The sequence below is a fragment of the Myripristis murdjan genome, chromosome 3, assembly GCF_902150065.1.
Source record: "Myripristis murdjan chromosome 3, fMyrMur1.1, whole genome shotgun sequence".
In the NCBI taxonomy this organism is placed as follows: Eukaryota; Metazoa; Chordata; class Actinopteri; order Holocentriformes; family Holocentridae; genus Myripristis; species Myripristis murdjan.
Genome location: NC_043982.1, coordinates 43,199,194 through 43,217,976, shown reverse-complemented (window position 1 = coordinate 43,217,976; position 18,783 = coordinate 43,199,194). Strand labels below are relative to the sequence as shown.

The window sequence follows — 18,783 nt, the reverse complement described above, 5'->3', positions numbered from 1 at the left end:
GTAAACTGTAAGACGGTCATCTGACGGCGTGCGTGGTGATGAACGCATTAAAAGACTAAAACGTTTGATTCCAAAATAGGAGACAAAATCCTCTGTTCTGGTGTGTTTTTTGTTCATCTCCTCCCTTTTGTTGTACTGTTGTAGCAAAGTTTGGTTTGATTTGGTGCCAGTACCTTGAAGTTGCATGGAAGGAAATGCTCCATTAAGTTTTTTTTTTTTTTTTTTGTCATTGAATAGTTCAGTGGAAGGCAGCTCTTTCTGCAGGCGTTCATTAGGGATCCTTTCCAGGCCTGTGACTCGCAGCTGAACTCACCTTGTTAGCTCCCAAAAAGAGGAAAACTTTTCCTCGTCTTTGACCTAAAAGCGGAAGCCGGTCTTTTCGTTTGTACAAGAAAATTTTGCCTTTATTGTTGTTCTCAATTAAAAGCTGCAGATAGAGAGCCGTGGCCCCCTGCGGAGCCGCCGGCCTCATCCGGCCCGTCTGATCGTCCCGCCTGCAGCATCGCCCTCACAGGCTGCCAATCTGCAGGAGCTCCCCGCATCTCCTTTTGTCATATCATACTACATCACTTGTTTAGGTTTTTTTTTTTTGTTCTTTGAGGAAAAAAAATGTCTACATCTTACTGAGACATTAATTAGCCCCTGTCAAAACAAAGTCTGTCTTTGTGTTCTTAAAGCTCCTCTTGTCTTGTTGTTCGGAGCTCTTTCATGTTTTGTCCGATGCCAATCTTGAATATTCTCTCTGCATTATTCAGGCGAGTTAACCTTCTCATGATCGCCAAAACACTCAATCTGTGGTTCGCTCTGTACACAAAGCTTTTTTTTGTTTGTTTTGTTTTGGCAAAACTGCTTATGGCTTCAGTTCGGAGCCCCGTGCTGATATGCGGGGCTTTGTTGTTACTCCGGCGGGACCCCTTAAGTGTGTAAACACGTGGAGAAGTTATAAAAATTCATCGCGCGCTCCGGCTCGTTACACCTGAGCCTCCCAAAAATGGTGTGGATCAGTTTCACAGAGATGAAGTCAGCCCCGTCTTTGGTGAAATTTGTTAAGTTATGGTTTGATGAAAGATGCTAATCCCCAGACTAGGCTAATCTGTGCCTATGTCCCATAATTCTTGGTGTTCGTACATACTGTATGTAAACACAAGGAAATGAGATAGATAGATAGATAGATAGATAGATAGATAGATAGACTTTATTGATCCCAACCAGGGAAATTCTGGTGTTCCAGCAGCAACACTGCAAAAACTCAAAATCAACACTCAAAACACTCAAAACTCAAAATCAACAAGTAACTTGTTTTTAGACAATTGTCTCTTGTTTCAAGTGAAAATTTGCTTGAAACAAGTGAAAATTTGCTTGTTTCATTGGCAAAAATTGTTTCTTGTTTCTAGCTAATTTTCACTTATTTCAAGTGAATTTTCACTTTTTCCACTGGCAAATTTTGCCAATGAAACAAGCAAATTTTCACGTGTTTTAAGTGAAAATCATCTAAAAAACAAGTTACTTCTGAGGTGATCATGTCTTATTTTAAGTGTAATGAGATATTTTGACTAGAAATAAGACATTTTTTACTTGAAATAAGACAAATAATCTTGGTAAGATTTTGCGTTTTTGCAGTGAACAGTAGAAACATATAATAAAGTTAAATAAAATAGAATAAAGGCTAAATATTTACAATAAAGACTATAAAGACTAAAAGACTAAAAATATACAATAAGGGCTAACCTAAGAAAAAGAGAGATGAGATGTGAAATATACAGATGGTAATGAATATGAAATGAAATATACAGATGGAACTGAAGTATATATAAGTATATATGATAGTATATAATGATTCGCCCTTTTGAATGGAGATTTGGAAATGAAGCATGGTGTGACGGGTGGGATGCTGTGAGGAAGGAAGTGTGTTTAGGTCAACAGCAGCCGCCCCCTTTAGCCTGCCTTGACCCCGAGTCCCACCTTCCTGGTGCCCCGCCCCGCCCTGCTGACAGTGGATGTTGGAAAGCAGATGGTCAGCCATTTTGGCCGGGCGTAGAGCCGAAGCTAAGCCCCTCCCCCCCCACGGCTTCTACGGCGGTGAAAAAAGCCACTAAAGGCGACGTGCTTGGCTTCTGATAGGATGCAGCCGGACCTGCAGCCTCCTCAGATGGAGCGCGGCTGCAGACGGGCTCTTGGCTGGGGAAAGTGGCAGATTTGGGCCTGGAAGCGCCGCCCCACCCACACACCCACTGCTCCTGCAGCGTAAGGCAGGGATGATGAAGCGTGCCGCGGTGCCTCTGGCCTGCAGGAGTGACGAATTCCCCCCCACCGCCACTCGGCTACACTGGTCTCTCTCCATCTGTCATGTGCACGTCCAGTGAAATACACTCGCCGGTGCTGTGTCGGTCTGTCCAGTATCCACGCTTGGCACCACTGGATTTATCGATTTCCTCAGATCAGACGCTTGCTGCAGCTGAATTTATAGCCACTCTCTCTGCAAATTTGTTACCATTCAGAATGTGTTGTGCCACATTAGAGTGTTTTATATTTTATTACTCGCTGTTGTTCGTTCATTCACTTGATTTTTTCACATCCACGTCTGCCTCAGGGGCTTTTCAAAACAAAATATTTCTGAGCACTTTGAATTAGTGAGGAGAAAGGCAAGTAAAAACAGAGTAAGGAGCTTTTTTTCAGGCAGCATTAAAAAAAAAAAAAAAAAAAAAAAGACACTTTGTTAGCCCTTAATTTTTCTTTGCCTGCATCTAGCCTGCAGCTGCACATTACTCGCAGTAACCTCAGTAAACCATTTTCAGCTTTGGAAGTTGCCAGACTTATTATTCTGTTCAAATGTTAACCCAGCCACCGTGAGGGGACATGAGGAAGGCGGAGGCAGCTATAATAGGAGACTGCCTGCTTCTCTTCAGAGAGCAGGGGGTTTGCTAATCAGTCTGGCCAGGACGCAGCAGACAGACAGACAGACAGACAGACAGACAGAGTGGCCGAGGTCCAGCGCTGACCGCCGGACGGGCCGCCGCTGCTCTGCTTCCTTTTCCACGGCGGCGCACCAAAAACCTTTTGTCACTGCTTTGGCTCTGAAAAACTGGAGCTTTGATTTTCCATGCGTTGCAGCTCCACTTCCAGTTGATTTTTCTTTTTCTTTTTCTTTTTCTTTTTTTTTTTTTGGTTCACTATTCAACATGTGAGACTAACAGGGGCAGGACTAGGGATGTCACGATTATAGATTTTCTTGGTACGATTATTGTCAGAGAAATAATCACGATTTTACGATTATTATATATTAATTCATTTCACACTATAAATGTATAAAATCACACGAACACTCCTTATAGATATTCACGTTTCATTTATTTCCATGCCAACATAACAAAAATAATATTTAGCTGCCCTTTGAAACATAAATAACACTGTAACAGTGAAAATAAATGACAATGTTACAATGTTACAATGTCACATGCTTTTTATGGTTGTGGAATTGTGCAGTGAGTGAGTGACCATTGGTTCAGGAGTTACAGTGCTGAGAAGCTCATATTACAAACATGTGACACACCGGGGACTCTTCTGTGATTGGACGGTCGAAGTGTCAGTCGTCCTACGGAGTTACCGTAATGGCCTGTATATAGGCGCAAAGCTCCGTTTCTCCAGTTTCTGACGTTTTTTTTTTAAGTTTCTGTATGTCATAAACGGTCTAGGAGATAAAGATATGTAGAGTAGGCATGCCGAATCCTGTCGGCGCCGACATCATCGCTTTAAGAGACATGTTTGCTGTCTTTGGGCTGCAGTGCGTCACTATAGACATACCGGTATATGTCTGGTGCGTCACTGAAGGCTAACGAGGCTCACGGTCGACGGCACATGGAGCGCCTGATTGTCAACAACCAGGTCCCGCCCCCGCCCTACTTCTGATTGGCTAGTAGACCTATGTTAATGTGGTTGAGAACGAAAGCTGCACTTCTATTGGATCCAGAGAAATGTCTGTTAGATAAATCTGGGCGAACCCAGATTTATTCTTTCGCAGTTTGCGGTTGTTTTGGTTCCGTGCGACTTGCGCTGCCTTTGGTTCCGCGTCCGGCGTGATCTTAGGAAAGTGACGGTGTTTAGGAACCTTCACGAATAATTAACCGTGGTGTTTAAAATCGCCGATATTCGTGAAATCAAATAAACGTGACATCCCTAGGCAGGACTTTGCACTATTTATTGCTGATTCACCGTCACCTCACTGACACCTGGCACCCGGCTCTCGTCGTCATGTGGTCAGAAGACAAGATTGAGCGTGAGCTTGACGGTCGGAAAAGAAACGAGAGGGAAACATCGCTGCATGTAAAAGTGATAAACATAATCCTGACCAGTTCTCTTACAAAAGTTGTGTATGTTTTAAATCAGTAAACATTATAATCCTGTAACCATAAGAAAAAGGTTTCTACTGATAGTTACTTGCTTTGTTAAATCCACCAGGCCTCTTGCCTTTTTTATTTATTCATTTATTTATTTATTTTTAATTTGTGTTATTTCTGTTTTAATCCCTCTTCTACTGCGTGTCACTGGTCTCTGTTCTATCGTGTCTCTTATTTCTTACTTTATCATTCCTTATGCACGGCTGTGTTTTCTTTTGATCTGATTTCTATTGTCAGCGCAGCTCTGACTGGTTCCCCTGAAGTCGCTGAAACACAAACAGTGAGCAGACTGGATCCAGCGCCAGGTCCTGTTGGCGCCCAGTTGGCCCAGTTCTCGTTCCTTGTTGCGCGGTGGAAACGGCCCGCTGACTCTCTTAACCTGAATTAGTTTGGATAAGCAAGACCTTAAACAACCGAAATGGACCTCCATGTTTTCCCACCTTTATTTCTCCATATGAAACATGTGCTCCACCCAGTGCCTCTCTGCTCTTGTAATTGCGTGTGCTTCCAAGTTTACTCACTGCAGCGAGGACAGGCGGCCATATTGGCTCTGTAATGGATACTGCACATTACATTGCTCCTCTCTTTAGATCTCACATGAGGGACCTGGCTGTGCGAGGTAGAGAAATTACCTCCTGGTAGTTAAATAGCTGAACCGTAGGCACAGCCTCTCTTCCTCTTTCTGCTCTCTCTCTCTCTCTCTCTCTCTCTCTCTCTGGAGACCTGCCATTTCCTAGGAAGAGAGCAGGCATATTTTAAACTGCATTTAACATTCAGACACTTATTTTACTCCATTCGTTGCATTATTAAAATACCTTCAGACCCCTTAATTATTTCTCCAGCGCTCCCCCATCCCAGCAGAACTGATAATTGGTGTTATTTATCTAAACAATACCAATGTGTGACTCTTAGGGTGGGAGCGTTTTGAATAATGGATGAGGACAAATGCAAAGCAATCGCACTTACTCTGACTTTGGCGCTCTCCATGTCAGCGCAGTCGTACCATTTATGCATCGAGAAGAAGAAACGGTGGCCCCGTTCCAAAATGTTAACTCCTTCGCTGCGCCGCATCCTTGTAATAAAGCGGGATGTGATTGCCAGGGAGGCTAGACGGAGTTAAATTTGTCTTTTCCTCCCATCCAGCTCCAGCGGGGCTTGTGGTTTCTTAATGAAAAGGCTCTCGAAGTCCCTGGGATGGACTGAACGCAGAGGCGGAGAAAAAAAAAAAGAGGAAAAAAAAAAGACAGAATGAACACAAAGACGTTTTACTTTTGGAATGTTTATTCATTGAGTTGTTTGGAGAAGCCGGAGTCTCTTGTCAGTGTGTTTTCCAATAGAATGGCTTTTAAAATGTGCTGTTTAAGTCACTTATGTATTTGAAGAGGTTGCTTTGCTTTGTTACTTAAAAGCAACAAGTGCCCTGGATAGGCCGGGGTGATGCAGACAAAACCCAATATCTTCACAATATCTTTGGCCTTTGTATGGAAAGGTCAAAGTTGGCATTATGGGCTACAGAGTATGAGTTCATGTGATTTTTACTGTGAATTCAAGCAGGACCTAAAGTTTGAAAAATATTTATTTATTGAAAATGTGAAGCTCCGGCATGCTATTTGTAACCTCAGACTCTCAAACAACAGAATACCAAAAGGTAATTGGGAGGTATAAAGGTATAGAGAGAAACAGGCGGTTCTGCAGTCTGTGTACAGGGGACCTTCTAGGAGATGAATTTCATTTACTTTTTGAATGTAAACATCCAACCATTTCATCTTGCAGAAAAGTATTCCTGCCTAAGTATTATGTTAAATATCCTTCTATGGTCAAATGCATAGATCTTTTACAAACAAACAAACAACAACTATTGTATAAACTTGGCTCTTTTCTCTATAATGTATTTCCATTGTTCAAATGAAAATGCCCATTGCTGATTAACCCTTTTTTCTTTTTCTTTGTCTTTACAACAAGGTTGTTGAGCCATAATGTAATTTGTACTCCACACCACAATTGTGGTCTTTGAGTAATAAATCTGAATCTGAATCTGAATCTGAATCTGAATTGGATATTGGGACCATTTTGTACCAGCGGTGCTCTCATAAAATATTAACACACAAGACCTTTCTGATAAACAGCCATTAGTAGGATGTGGACATGATGACATTTGTTTTTTTGATGTGGTCCAATTGTCTTTAATTTGATAAATTGTCCTCTCTCCGTGGTTCTTTGTAAGATCACTTCCCTTTCTCCGTTGTCTGTGGGATTTTGTTTGTTTGGTTTTTCTCTTGCCTGCGTCGAGGGTTCAGGTCAGGGGTGTCATCGTGTTGAGTTTGTTGTAAACGTGTGCACCTGTAAATCCCTTTGAGACGGTTCACAGTGATTTTGTGCTGTAAATAAACGTGAAACTCATGACCAACTGGGTAGAGGTAAATAACAAAACAGTCTAATGAGTTCAGAAATTTGCATCCATTTACTGTAATGCAGCATTAAAACCTGGAAAAGATGACTCTCACACCACGTCACCACATCCAAACGCCCAGACTGTGTTTTGTCTCATATTGTGGCGTGAATATACCGTATTTCACCAATTAATCGCCCGGCCACAAATAACCGCCTGGTTCTTATAAACACCTGGGGTCTGCACCCATTTTGCGCATTAAACGCCCACCTGAATAACCGCCGGGGCGATTATTTGCATTATATTGAGGTAAACCCAAAATGAGGCTATTCACCTTATTTTTGCAGAAGTAAACCGTTAGCAATTAACAGTTAACAGTTAGTTAACGCTAGCTAACGTTAGAAAAAAAGGGTGCACCGTAATCTTAAATCGACCGACTGTAAATATGTTGGACAGTAACTGTCATCACGATGATGGCCTGGTGCAGGTCTGTGCAAAAATAAATAAAGGCCTGCAGCGAATAGCCGCCTGGTCCTTTTAAACGCCCGGGGTCCAAGTTGATTTTGCATATTAAACGCCCGGGCGATTAATTGGGGAAATACGGTAACAGCATAGGCGGTTCTAGGGGGTGGCAGCTGCCCCCCCTAGGAAAAATGCCTTGCCACCCTAGTTGCCACCCCAATTTCAGACAATTTATTTATTTATTTTTTAATTGTGGCTGTTCGGACATTCGCTGTTACGAGACTCAAATGTCCGAGTGCAAGTAAATGCAGCAAAAGATGACACTCCCACTATTTAAGGGGTTGATAAATAAATAAATACATAAATAAATAATTCTAATGCCAGCTTTTGGTTTTCTATTCAATGCTTTACTCATGTACCACAATAATGGAACGTTTTTGAGTTAAAATATCCTCATTTGGGGGTTTTCCAAGCAAATATTGATATATGTGATCGTTTGGTATTAAACCAGCATATATATTTCTGCCACCCCTTAAAGTCTCCATGCCACCCTCTTGCTACCCCATGAATATTTGTCTAGAGCCGCCCCTGGGTAACAGTGATACATCGCCCAGCCCTCCCATACACCCTGTCTGTGCTGCTGATACACACACGCCGGCTCTTTCCATGAAACTTTTAGCTGCTGAAACTGAGCCTGAATCTGTCACATCATCTTGTGTATTGTGTGATGAGAGACATTAACCCGTCTGCTTCGCCTCTGCGTCCTCCAGGTACGGCGGCGCAGCCCTTCAGCCCCTTCTGGTTCACGGTGGAGCCCCAGGACACGCTGGCCGTCCGCGGCGCCCCGGCTCTGCTCAACTGCTCGGCGCACAGCGACGCGGCCACGCCGGCACGCGTCGAGTGGAAGAAGGACGGCACCTTCATGAGCCTGGTTTCAGACGAGAGGCGGCGGGTGCTGCCCGACGGCTCGCTGCTCATCACCCAGGTGGTTCACTCCAAGCACAACAAGCCTGACGAGGGCACCTACCAGTGCGTGGCCACCATCGAGAACCTGGGCTCCATCTCCAGCCGCACGGCCCGCCTCTCCGTGGCAGGTAGGGACCGCAGCCTCATTTACACACACACTCTAAGATGGTGTCAAAACACTCACGCAACTTTCCTCAATGGATTTTTGTTTTTTTTTTCCTTTTTCATTTGAGCGTTTCAACATTTGAACCTCGGGTGAAACCACAACATCGGTGCTTTTAATTGTCGCTGGTTCGGATGTTTCATTATAAAACTCAAACAATAGGGAGGAATTAGAGAAAAAAAAAACAAGAAAATGCCTGGAGGACGTTTAAAATGTATGGGAGCTGCTGTTAGCAATAGGTAAGAAAGCGACAATAAATGATTCATAAGATGCATATTGTGCATGTAACATATGTAGGTCACATTAATCGCAATTAAGGAACAACCCTGACACTTTTTTTTAATGTAAGATTCTAAGTACTAAAAGCCAGCATTTATGTAAATACCAAAAGGTTTCTATCTTAAAGTGGAAAAAAATGAACATACAAAGTGAAGTCAAGAAACAAAGTCAGATTATGTCTTTTCTTTAGTGACTGATCGTTTTCTGTGAATCGCTCCAGAATTGACCAGTTTGTGATGATCCAGTTTGTGATGATCCAGTTTGTGATGATCCAGTTTCTGATGCTCATGGAGAGCCTACAGAATCTGTACTGGATCCTCCGTCAGCACCATGCAATTATCAAGATATTCCTGTTCAACGTGTTGGATAGTCACCTAAAGTTAATCATGGCCATCTTCCACGGCCGATGATAAACTTTTCCACAAAGTTTCAAGTTGATCCATTTATATTTTTCAGAAATAATCTGCTAACAGACAAACAAAGAGACAAACAGAATGGGACACATAACCCCCGTCCCACTCTGTTGGCAGAGGTAGAAATGAAATCACCGTCTTTCAAAGACACTTAAAAGTGCACCGAATAAATCTGCTCAGTTACACTAATGGGACTAAATGCAATTAGTTACTTTCCACCTTTGTTCTCCTCGAAATGTTTTCCACTCCAGGCCTGCACAGTGAGCGCACACCCACAGCTGTACATTTGAAAAGGTTTTTTTTTTTTTTTTAAATTGCTTTCCTGTGTTGTCTTTGTTCTTGAATTGTTTTGCATTTATGCTTTCTCTTACACAACCGGATCAATGCGTGCAAACAGGCCTCGGTGTGTGTGTGTGTGTGTGTGTGTTTTTTGTTTTGTTTTTTAAACCAGGCACACAATGTGACCTTGTTCAGTTTGGGAACAGCGAGTGGCATGGGATTATTAGGTGTTTGGAGTCTAGTCGCACCCCGAAATTCAATTTGCAGCCAGAGGAACAGCACAATGCAATTACTGTGAGCTTCCCCCTCAGTGCTGCTCTGTCAGGTGGAGACGCTGCAGAGAGGCTCCTGCTCCACTATACGATCGGAGTCATGTAGAAACCACTCTGATACCGAGAGCCTGTGTGAAGTTACTCTCTCTGACTGCACTCCTGTGTTTCTTGTCACGAGCGTCTGAGCTGCGAGGTAATGAGCTTTCATAGAGAGAGACGGATAAGAGTCTCACTTCCTCAGCCGTCGAGCCTGTACCTGTCTCACTGTACGTGTCTGTCAGACGCCATATCTCCAGTGTCACACACCGTGAGGTCAAAATTTCAAACTTTGAAAGGCAATAACTGCTTTTTTTTTTTTTTACGAAACTCTGTCACACCCGTCACTAAAATGTGCGCCTGCATCATTTGTGGTTTTACAGCGGTCCCTCGTTTATCGCGGGGGTTTACGTTCTAAAAATAACCCGCAACAGGCGAAATCCGTAAAGTAGTCCGCTTTATTTTTTACAATTATTCTAGATGTTTTAAGGCTGTAAAACCCCTCACTACACACTTTATACACTTTTCTCAGACAGGCATTAACACACTGCAAAAAGTCCAAATCTTACCAAAAATAATCAAAATGTCTTATTTCTAGTCAAAATATCTCATTACACTTAAAATAAGACATGATCACCTCAGAAATCACTTGTTTTTAGACGATTTTCACTTGTGTCAAGTGAAAATTTGCTTGTTTCATTGGCAAAATTTGTTTCTTGTGATTTCTGAGGTGATCATGTCTTATTTTAAGTGTAATGAGATATTTTGACTAGAAATAAGACATTTTTACTTGAAATAAGACAAATAATCTTGGTAAGATTTGGACTTTTTGCAGTGCATTTTCTCACTTTTCTCTCTTGTTTAAACACTCTCAAAGTTCAAACCTTCGTAGAAAAATAAGTCCAGTAAAAAAAAAAAAAAAAAAAGCATGCAAAATTGCACCTGTCTCACTTTATCGCTGACGCTCCTGCAGCAACAATAGCAGGTTTATGCAGGAATTGTCACCCCGAGTCAGTTCCTCAGGAGTTTATGCAGTGAAAAACTATAGTATGTGCTTTGATTTAACACAAACTGAACAGACTCCCAGCGCCGTCCTGTTTCAGACACGTGCTCCAGACATTCGCAGCCTTTGCACAAATTCTATTAGCGTTGAATTTGATGGTGGTGATAGCACATAATTAGTGTCTGGCTGTGTGTGTGTGTGTGTGTGTGTGTGGCTCCCGCTGCCTCCTCCTTCTCTGTCACACACACTGACCTCACTATCACCATGGGAAATCTACTGACCTCAAGGTCACTTCATCACATCAATATCAAACGGCTTGCCAGAATGCACCCGTCTCTCCACGGCCGTGTGTGTGGGCATTAAAGAGACGGAGGCTTGGAGTAACACTGACTCTGTCTTTGTGTGTTTGCGTGTGTGTGTGCGTGTGTGTGTCTTCAAGTAATTTCAGGCTGTAGCTGCACAGGAGCGAGTCATCATTTCCTGTCGTTCATGTTTAACCTTTTGAAACCCTGGAACCGCGTTATTTCTTTTCTTTCTTTGCTTTTTTTTGGTAATTTTACGGTCATTTTCTCATAATATAATTTACATATATCTTTATAATAATTAAAAAGATTCTTTTTTGCTTTGTGTGCTTGTGTGTGTGTGCACATGCTAATTTTCAAGTATTGTTTTGCTAATTTTCTGGTAATTTGTTGTGCTAATTTTATGATAGTTTGTGGTTCATTTTCTGGTCATTTTCTTTGTTTTTCAAGCCTTTTGCTGATTTTCCGGTTGTGTCTTGCTAATTTGCTCATGACCTTTTTTTTCCCCTCCATGTTTTTGAAAGATATGAAGTAAATATGCTCAGGTTTCAAAGGGTTAAATGCTTGTTAAGGGCACCTCGCACAAACATGTAAACAAGAATTTTGATATTAATTCAGCCCCACTGATCTCACGTTTAAATATATCATTTTAATATCTAGGAATATAGTTAATTAATTTTTATTTTTTTCAAGATTTTATTTTGTAAATCATCAGGTAATGTGGGGCTTATTTTCTGCACTTTTTTTTTTTTTTTTTTTTTTTTTTTTTTTGCACCACTGGGATCTACCTGGGTCAGCTGTGATGCAATGCTGGAGTCAATCAATTCGTGCCTGGCGACTGGAGCAGCTAAAATCTATGTGCTTTTACCCGCACACACACACACACACACACACACGTGTACACACACACTGAAACATGTGCTGAGAGAAATTCACACAAGCTTAAAAAAAAAAAAAAACAGCAGCAAGTGAGTGTGCACATACAAGTTTTACATGCACAAGTGTCATACACATTTGCATTTATAGTTCTTCTTACACACACACACACACACACACACACACACACACACACACACACACGCAGAGGCGGTGATGTATCTCCAGCTGGCTGGCAGGTGGCCAATAAAAAGGTTAATTGCAGTGTAGAGAGAGCAGGCCATTAGGCCGCCATCAGACCCGCGGACGGTGCTGCTGGCGGGGAAGCAGGGGGTGGAGGGAGGGGGGGCGGCGGGGGGTTAGTGGGCGTGACCTCGGAGATGTAACGATGGAGCGAGGTGCGGGCGGCCGGCGTGGCGTGGAGCGTGGCTGACAGATGCCGGGGTTTTTATCTGGGATTGATTACCGGGAGACGTGGCGCCGGCTCTGCTACAGGAGGCCCCGCCCCTCCGCCATCATCCTGATCACCATCATCATCATCATCATCATCATCATCATCATCATCGCGCTCTCCTCAGCTTCAGCCCTCTTCCTTTTCTTCTTCTCTGACCGGGGTTACGTACACATGAAAGGCTCGGCCCACGTGCATTGACTTTCATGTTTTCTGCTCAAACAGCTGTTTTAATCAATAATCAATAAAAACACCAAACGTGCTCACTTCTCACAAAGTGGTGTCTTTAAAAAAATCACCACTTTGGGCTTTTTTGGCAGGAAGCTGTTTGAAGACGTCTTTTTGTGCCGGGCAAACAGTGAACTGAAAAGATACTGAGTCATTTTCTTTTTTCTTTTTTTTTTTTTTTTTTTTTTGGTAATACAGTCGTCCCTCGCTATAACGCGGTTCACCTTTCACGGCCTCGCAGTTTCGCGGATTTTTTTTAGCGCAATTTTACATGCTTTTTTTTTTTTTTTTTTTTTTTTTTTTTAACAACGCATTGTGTTCTGCGTCCTGATTGGCTAAGGGACTGTAGACCATTGTCAGTCAGTCTCCTAAAGCGGTCTACTTTGCGGATTTCGCCTGTTGCGGGTTATTTTTAGAACGTAACTCCCGCGATAAACAAGGGACCGCTGTATACTCTGATAATTTTTGCTAATTTTCAATGTGCCTTTTTTTTTTGCCATGTTTTTGAAAGAAATCAATTCAGTTTGCTCAGTTTTCAGTGTGAACTGATGGTGAAATGAATCGTTAGCCGCAGCTCTTTACGCACCTTAACACTCACAGACCAGATGATAGGGGGGGGGGGGTCACTTTACACAAGCTTTACTGTCTCAGTCAGACTGCTGCGAGTCGTCACATCATTCTGTGTGTGTGTGTGTGTGTGTGTGTGTGTGTGTGTGTGTGTGGAAACGACTGTCTCTCCACCCACTCCCTCTGCTTTACCTCTGTGTGCTTTTAGCTTTACCTCTGTGTGCACAGCCAGATAGTGAAGAAACACGTGGAGAGAGAGAGAGAGAGAGAGAGAAAGAGAGAGACCTAGTCAGGCATGATGTTATGTATTCAGTTTGAGTCTCAGAAAGAGAAAGGGAGGGGGAGGAAAAATTATAGGGCAGAGAGAGAGAGAGAGAGGGAGAGAGAGGGAGGGAGAGAGAGAGAGAGACAGCGGCGGTAGCCAGGACGCAGAGCGAGACAGGAGTAATGAGAATCCCGTCTCAACTGTCTGGTCGTCTCCCACACAGCCTCCCTCCTCCTCCTCCTCCTCTCACTTTGAACCCTCCGCTCCTGAAGGAGGGTTTGAGGTGAGCCCCACCTCTCCGCCGCACGACGGGGATACCCCCAAACGAGAAAATTGAGCGTGCATTTTCTCTTTCTTCCCTCTCTCTCTCCAGCCCTCCCTCGCTCGCTCGCTCTGTGTTGTTGGATTTGTGACCTCCGCTCAGGCAGACAGGACGCCTCTCTCTCTCTCTCTCTCTCTCTCTCTCTCTCTCTCTCTCTCTCTCCAGCTTCACCTGATCTGTCTGGGCTCTTTCTTCCCCTCCTCCCCTCCATTTTTCTTTTCTGTTTCCCCTTCCCTGTCTCCCTCTTTCTCTCTGTCTCACCTATCGGCTGCTGTGGAACAGAAAAAATGCCAAAACCACTTCTCTCTTTTTTTGCTTTGATTTCACTTTTCACAGACCCCCCCCCCCCCCTTCCATATAGTAACAGAAATTATAACATGAGCACAGAGGCTCTTCATGTGTCATGTCTGTCGCCTCATATTTAAGCGTGCTCATCCTTTGATAGAGCCGGGTGCCCTTTGAAGGATTTAGGGGTGTCGGCACATTCTTTAATCCCTTTTTTGATGTGTTTTAATCTGTTTTTTTGGGGGGGGTGGGCGTCGGACCCCCAAGGACATGACAGCTTACAAATGGAGAGAGGCTGATTGCGTCACCGTTGCGGGGAAAGTCCTTTGTGTCGGGCTCGGAGATGCTCGATAGGACTGATGGATCCATCCGACGTCGGTACATATTGTGCATAATTGAAATTTGAGACAAACGGATGTCGCCCAAACACGGCTTACGAGTTTGTGATCGGAGAAAAGCTTCACAAAGCTTGTTGTGGTGAGCCGGGATTATCTATAAATGCCTCTTTATTTGTGGCTTCTTTAATACAGCTGCATAAAAAGAGCCGTGCTAATCTGGAGGTTTAGTCGGTCAAAGAGTCAGATGACCAAAATATAAATGCGAATATAATTTGTGTACACGCCAGCATGACGTTTCCAGTCTTCATGTGTCGTTTTTAATTGGATGTTTGATCAGAATATAGCAACTTAGCACAATGGCAGAGCATGTGTAGTGGCTTGTGCACGTGGGCGCGTGTGTTTGTTCCCGTTTGGTTGAGCAGACAGTTGAAGATAACTCCACTGTTTACATCCGCCACTCTCTTCTTCCTCTTTACTGGCCCTGTCTTTTTGTGGATTGCACTTCTACACCACATCAGCTGTGTTTCAGGGCTGTGCATGATACTATCTACTATCTGTATATTTCATTTTTCATATTTATTATTACCATCGGTATATCTCACATTTCAACATCTCATATTCTTAGGTTAGTTTATTGTATATACTTAGCCCTTATTGTCTTTAGTGTATATATTTAGTATATTGAGTCTCTATTGTATATACTATTTAATTTAAATTTTATTTTATGTTTTTTTTGGGTTTTTTTTTTTTTTTTTTTTTTATTGATGATGCTGCTGTAACGTTTTTTTTTTTTTTTAAGTTATTTAATTGATTAATCATTTAATCTATAACATCTTTTCACTAATGACAAATGCCTAGAACAAGTTCCCAGAGCTCAAAGTGATGTCTACAGTCTGACCAGTTACAGCTAGGAACTGGGTGATATATTGATGTTATGTCGATATCGTGATACAAGGCTAGATATCGTCTGGGGTTTTGGATATCGATATACAGCTGTCCTTCGCTATAACGTGGTTCACCTTTCGCGGCCTCGCAGTTTTGCGTTTTTTTTTTTTAGTGCAATTTTGCATGCTTTTTTTTTTTTTTTTTTTTTTTTTTTTTACTGGACTTATTTTTCTACGAAGGTTTGAACTTTGAGTGTTTAAACAAGAGAGAAAAGTGAGAAAATGTTCATGCCTGTCTGAGAAAAGTGTATAAAGTGTGTAGTGAGGGGTTTTACAGCCTTAAAACATCTATAATAATTGTAAAAAATAAAGCTGACTACTTCGCGGATTTCGCCTATTGTGGGTTATTTTTAGAACGTAACTCCCGCGATAAATGAGGGACCACTGTAACTGTGATATGGAGTAAGTTGTGCCTTTTCCTGCTTTGAAAGGCTGCATGACAGTAAAGGAATACGGTTTTCTGGACTTGTTGTTGCTGCTCTATTATTTGCTTCTACCTGCTCGGTCATCATAGATAGATAGATAGATACTTTATTCATCCCGAAGGAAATTCGCAGTTTTTCAGCACGATCCACAGATTACAGATTAAATAAATAAAAAATAAAGAATAAGATCTAAGTACAACAGAATAAGATCTAAGTACAACCCAGTGTGCAAAAAGCAATGTGCAAAAAACCGTGTGCATAGGTGTATAAAATGTGCATAGAGGTAGGTCAGTGTGCAAATTTAGAAGAAATATACAGTATACACAGATGATAAATAGCAGTAAGCAATATAAACACTATAAACAAGGAATATTCATGTTCATATTCATGTTAGTAATGACTGTTGTACAAAAACCCTTTTGTATGTAAAAGTCTCACCAACCGTCATCGCTACAGTATTGTCACGATATCGATATCGAGGTGTTGGGTCAGAGGTCTCATGATATTTGATTTTATCGCCCTGCCCTGGCTTCAGCAGTGTGTCAGAAAACCTGTTTTTGTTCCTCCACACTTGCATAACGAACAAATGTTTGGTGTTTTCATTTGATAAATGGCTGAAATGGTGAATTGATTAATCTCCTGTCCTTTGACCGGATTAATCAGCTCTCACTGCAGCTCTTGTTTCAGCTCGAGTTGTGTGTGGAACGCTGTGAGCTGCACATTTCTGCACGGTGTTCCTGTCAACACACACACACACACACACACACACACACACACACAGGATATTGCACAATGAGCCATTATGGCAAAATAAACCCGAGATCTTAATCTGAGATAATAACCGGCTATCTGTGCCTCATCTTGCTTATTACACAGCTGCATACAAAAGACATTAATTTGACATGAAATACAGATTAAATTAATAATCTGATGCCTCAAGCAGTTTACAGGCTTCTGCAAAGAGTGCAGCGACCATGGCAACGTAAACAAGTCATGTAACGTTTGCTGCTCAGCATTGAACAAGCAGTCGAATGTTTTGTGCTCTAAATGAACTCGGAGTGTCAGATCAGGGAAAATCTGCCGTGTTTGTTCCGTGTTTGTTCCGTGTTTGTCCCGTGTTGGCGAGCCGACGTGTGCAGGACGTGTTTGGCACGAGGTGTGTGTGAGGTAATCACCAAACCAGCCGGTGACCACACAGCGTCGTGTTTACGTGTCAAACACCAGTCCTCTCAATGGTTTCTCATCGGCCAATCAGAGCAGAGTATTCAGCAAAGTCATGATGTCACATGATGTCGATGTAGTGATGTCGTTCGTGGGTTTGGGGATCCTTAGTGGCTGAGTGGATTGAGCTGCTTTTTTGCTTTTTGCAGATCACAGGTGTTACCATGTTGCAGCACACACACACACACACACACACACACACACACACACACACGTTATCCCCAGGGATGCACTAATATGTTTTTCTGAGCCTGAACTCGATATCTGATATGTATTTTTGTAAGAACAGTAACAAAAGCTCACACACAAACAGGTTGGCCTTTTCACACTGGCCTGTCTGCAGCTCATTAAGTGTGTGTGTGTGTGTGTGTGTGTGTGTGTGTGTTTCTGCAGCAGAACAATGTTAGTTATACCCTCTCAAACTGCAGATTTCACAGTTGTCTCAAGTGTTGCACTCCTTGGGGAAAAAAGGACACACAAGTGCCAATTTTCAGAATTATCCCAATATTGACAGTAAAAAGATACAACTTCTTTTTTTTTTTTTTTTTTTTTTTTGATTGGGTGATGCTGATCCATCTGTTCCTAAATTGCTCATGAATAGATGTGCCTAGCTCAGATTCTACACACACACACACACACACACACACACACACCCTGTCACCTGAAAGGAATCTAAGCTGAATGCAGGCAGTTCAGTTCTTCGCTCTCATTCAGTCAGTGTGTTTTCGTCCTGCCCTCCCTCTCTCTCTCTCTCTCTCTCTCTCTCACTCACTCTCTCTCTCTCTCTCTCTCTCTCTCTCTCTCACTCTCTCTCTCTCTTTCTCTCTCTCTCTGCGTCAGTTATCCTCCCTCACCCCCCGTTTCATCCTCTATTATCTTCTCAGTCCTCATGATGCTCTTTTCCTTTTTTTTTTTGTTTTGAGGAGCTTGTTTTTGTGCTCGCCCATTCGGCTGTTCCCCGGTGGCTGCGCAGGCCGTAAAACGCAAACATGACAAAACAAACAGCTATAAATCTAAAAAAAAACAACACAAAAATGTCTCTCCCATTCCAGCAGCAACCTCCAGAAGGAAACGCATTAACCATGTCACTGCTCTCCGCTTTCCATCTTATCTCTGTGTTTGCTACAGTGTCTGTGTGTGTGTGTGTGTGTGTGTGTGTGTGTGTGTGTGTGTCGTAGCCAAGGCCATGTTGGTATGCGCATGTGCGTGCGCAGGTGCTTCCCCCAGATGACCAATTACGTGCTGCCCGGCCGCTGAGCGCCGGGGTCGTCGTCATGACGAATGACCCTGACCTGGATGCAGAGTCGGGGTCGGCGGGCGGCTCCATTAGCCTGATTTCCATCCGTCTCCTGAAGAGCTCGCGGATCGAAAGGAGAACGGAGACTGTTGCAGCTCTGCTACGACGCATTAATCAAATTTGAGCTGAAAAATGAAAACACTGAGCTCCCCCTGAAGCACGAGGAATGAAACAGGAAAGAGATGATGCACTGCAAAAACGCAAAATCTTACCAAGATTATTTGTCTTATTTCAAGTCAAAAATGTCAAAAAGGTCAAAATATCTCATTACACTTAAAATAAGACACGATCACCTCAGAAGTAACTTGTTTTTAGACAATTTGCTTGTTTCATTGTCAAAATTTTCAAGTGAAAATTCACTTGAAATAAGTGGAAATTAGCTAGAAACAAGAAACAAATTTTGCCAATGAAACAAGCAAATTTTCACTTGAAATAAGAGACAGTTGTCTAAAAACAAGTTACTTCTGAGGTGATCATGTCTTATTTTAAGTGTAATGAGATATTTTGACTAGAAATAAGACATTTTTGACTTGAAATAAGACAAATAATCTTGGTAAGATTTTGAGTTTTTGCAGTGTGATGATTCTCATTTCGTTCCAGCTGTGG

The 18,783-nt window shown here is 42.5% G+C and overlaps 1 protein-coding gene across 5 annotated transcripts in view; it reads left to right on the top strand.

The window, feature by feature from the left end:
- neo1a (neogenin 1a) overlaps positions 1-18,783 on the top strand; it is a 243,274-nt gene that overhangs the window by 72,848 nt on the left and 151,643 nt on the right. For all 5 annotated transcript variants that reach the window (XM_030046518.1, XM_030046513.1, XM_030046517.1 and 2 more), the window contains exon 2: positions 8,016-8,339. In XM_030046518.1, coding sequence (XP_029902378.1) covers positions 8,016-8,339 — 324 coding nt within the window. The remainder of the gene's footprint in view (positions 1-8,015; positions 8,340-18,783) is intronic.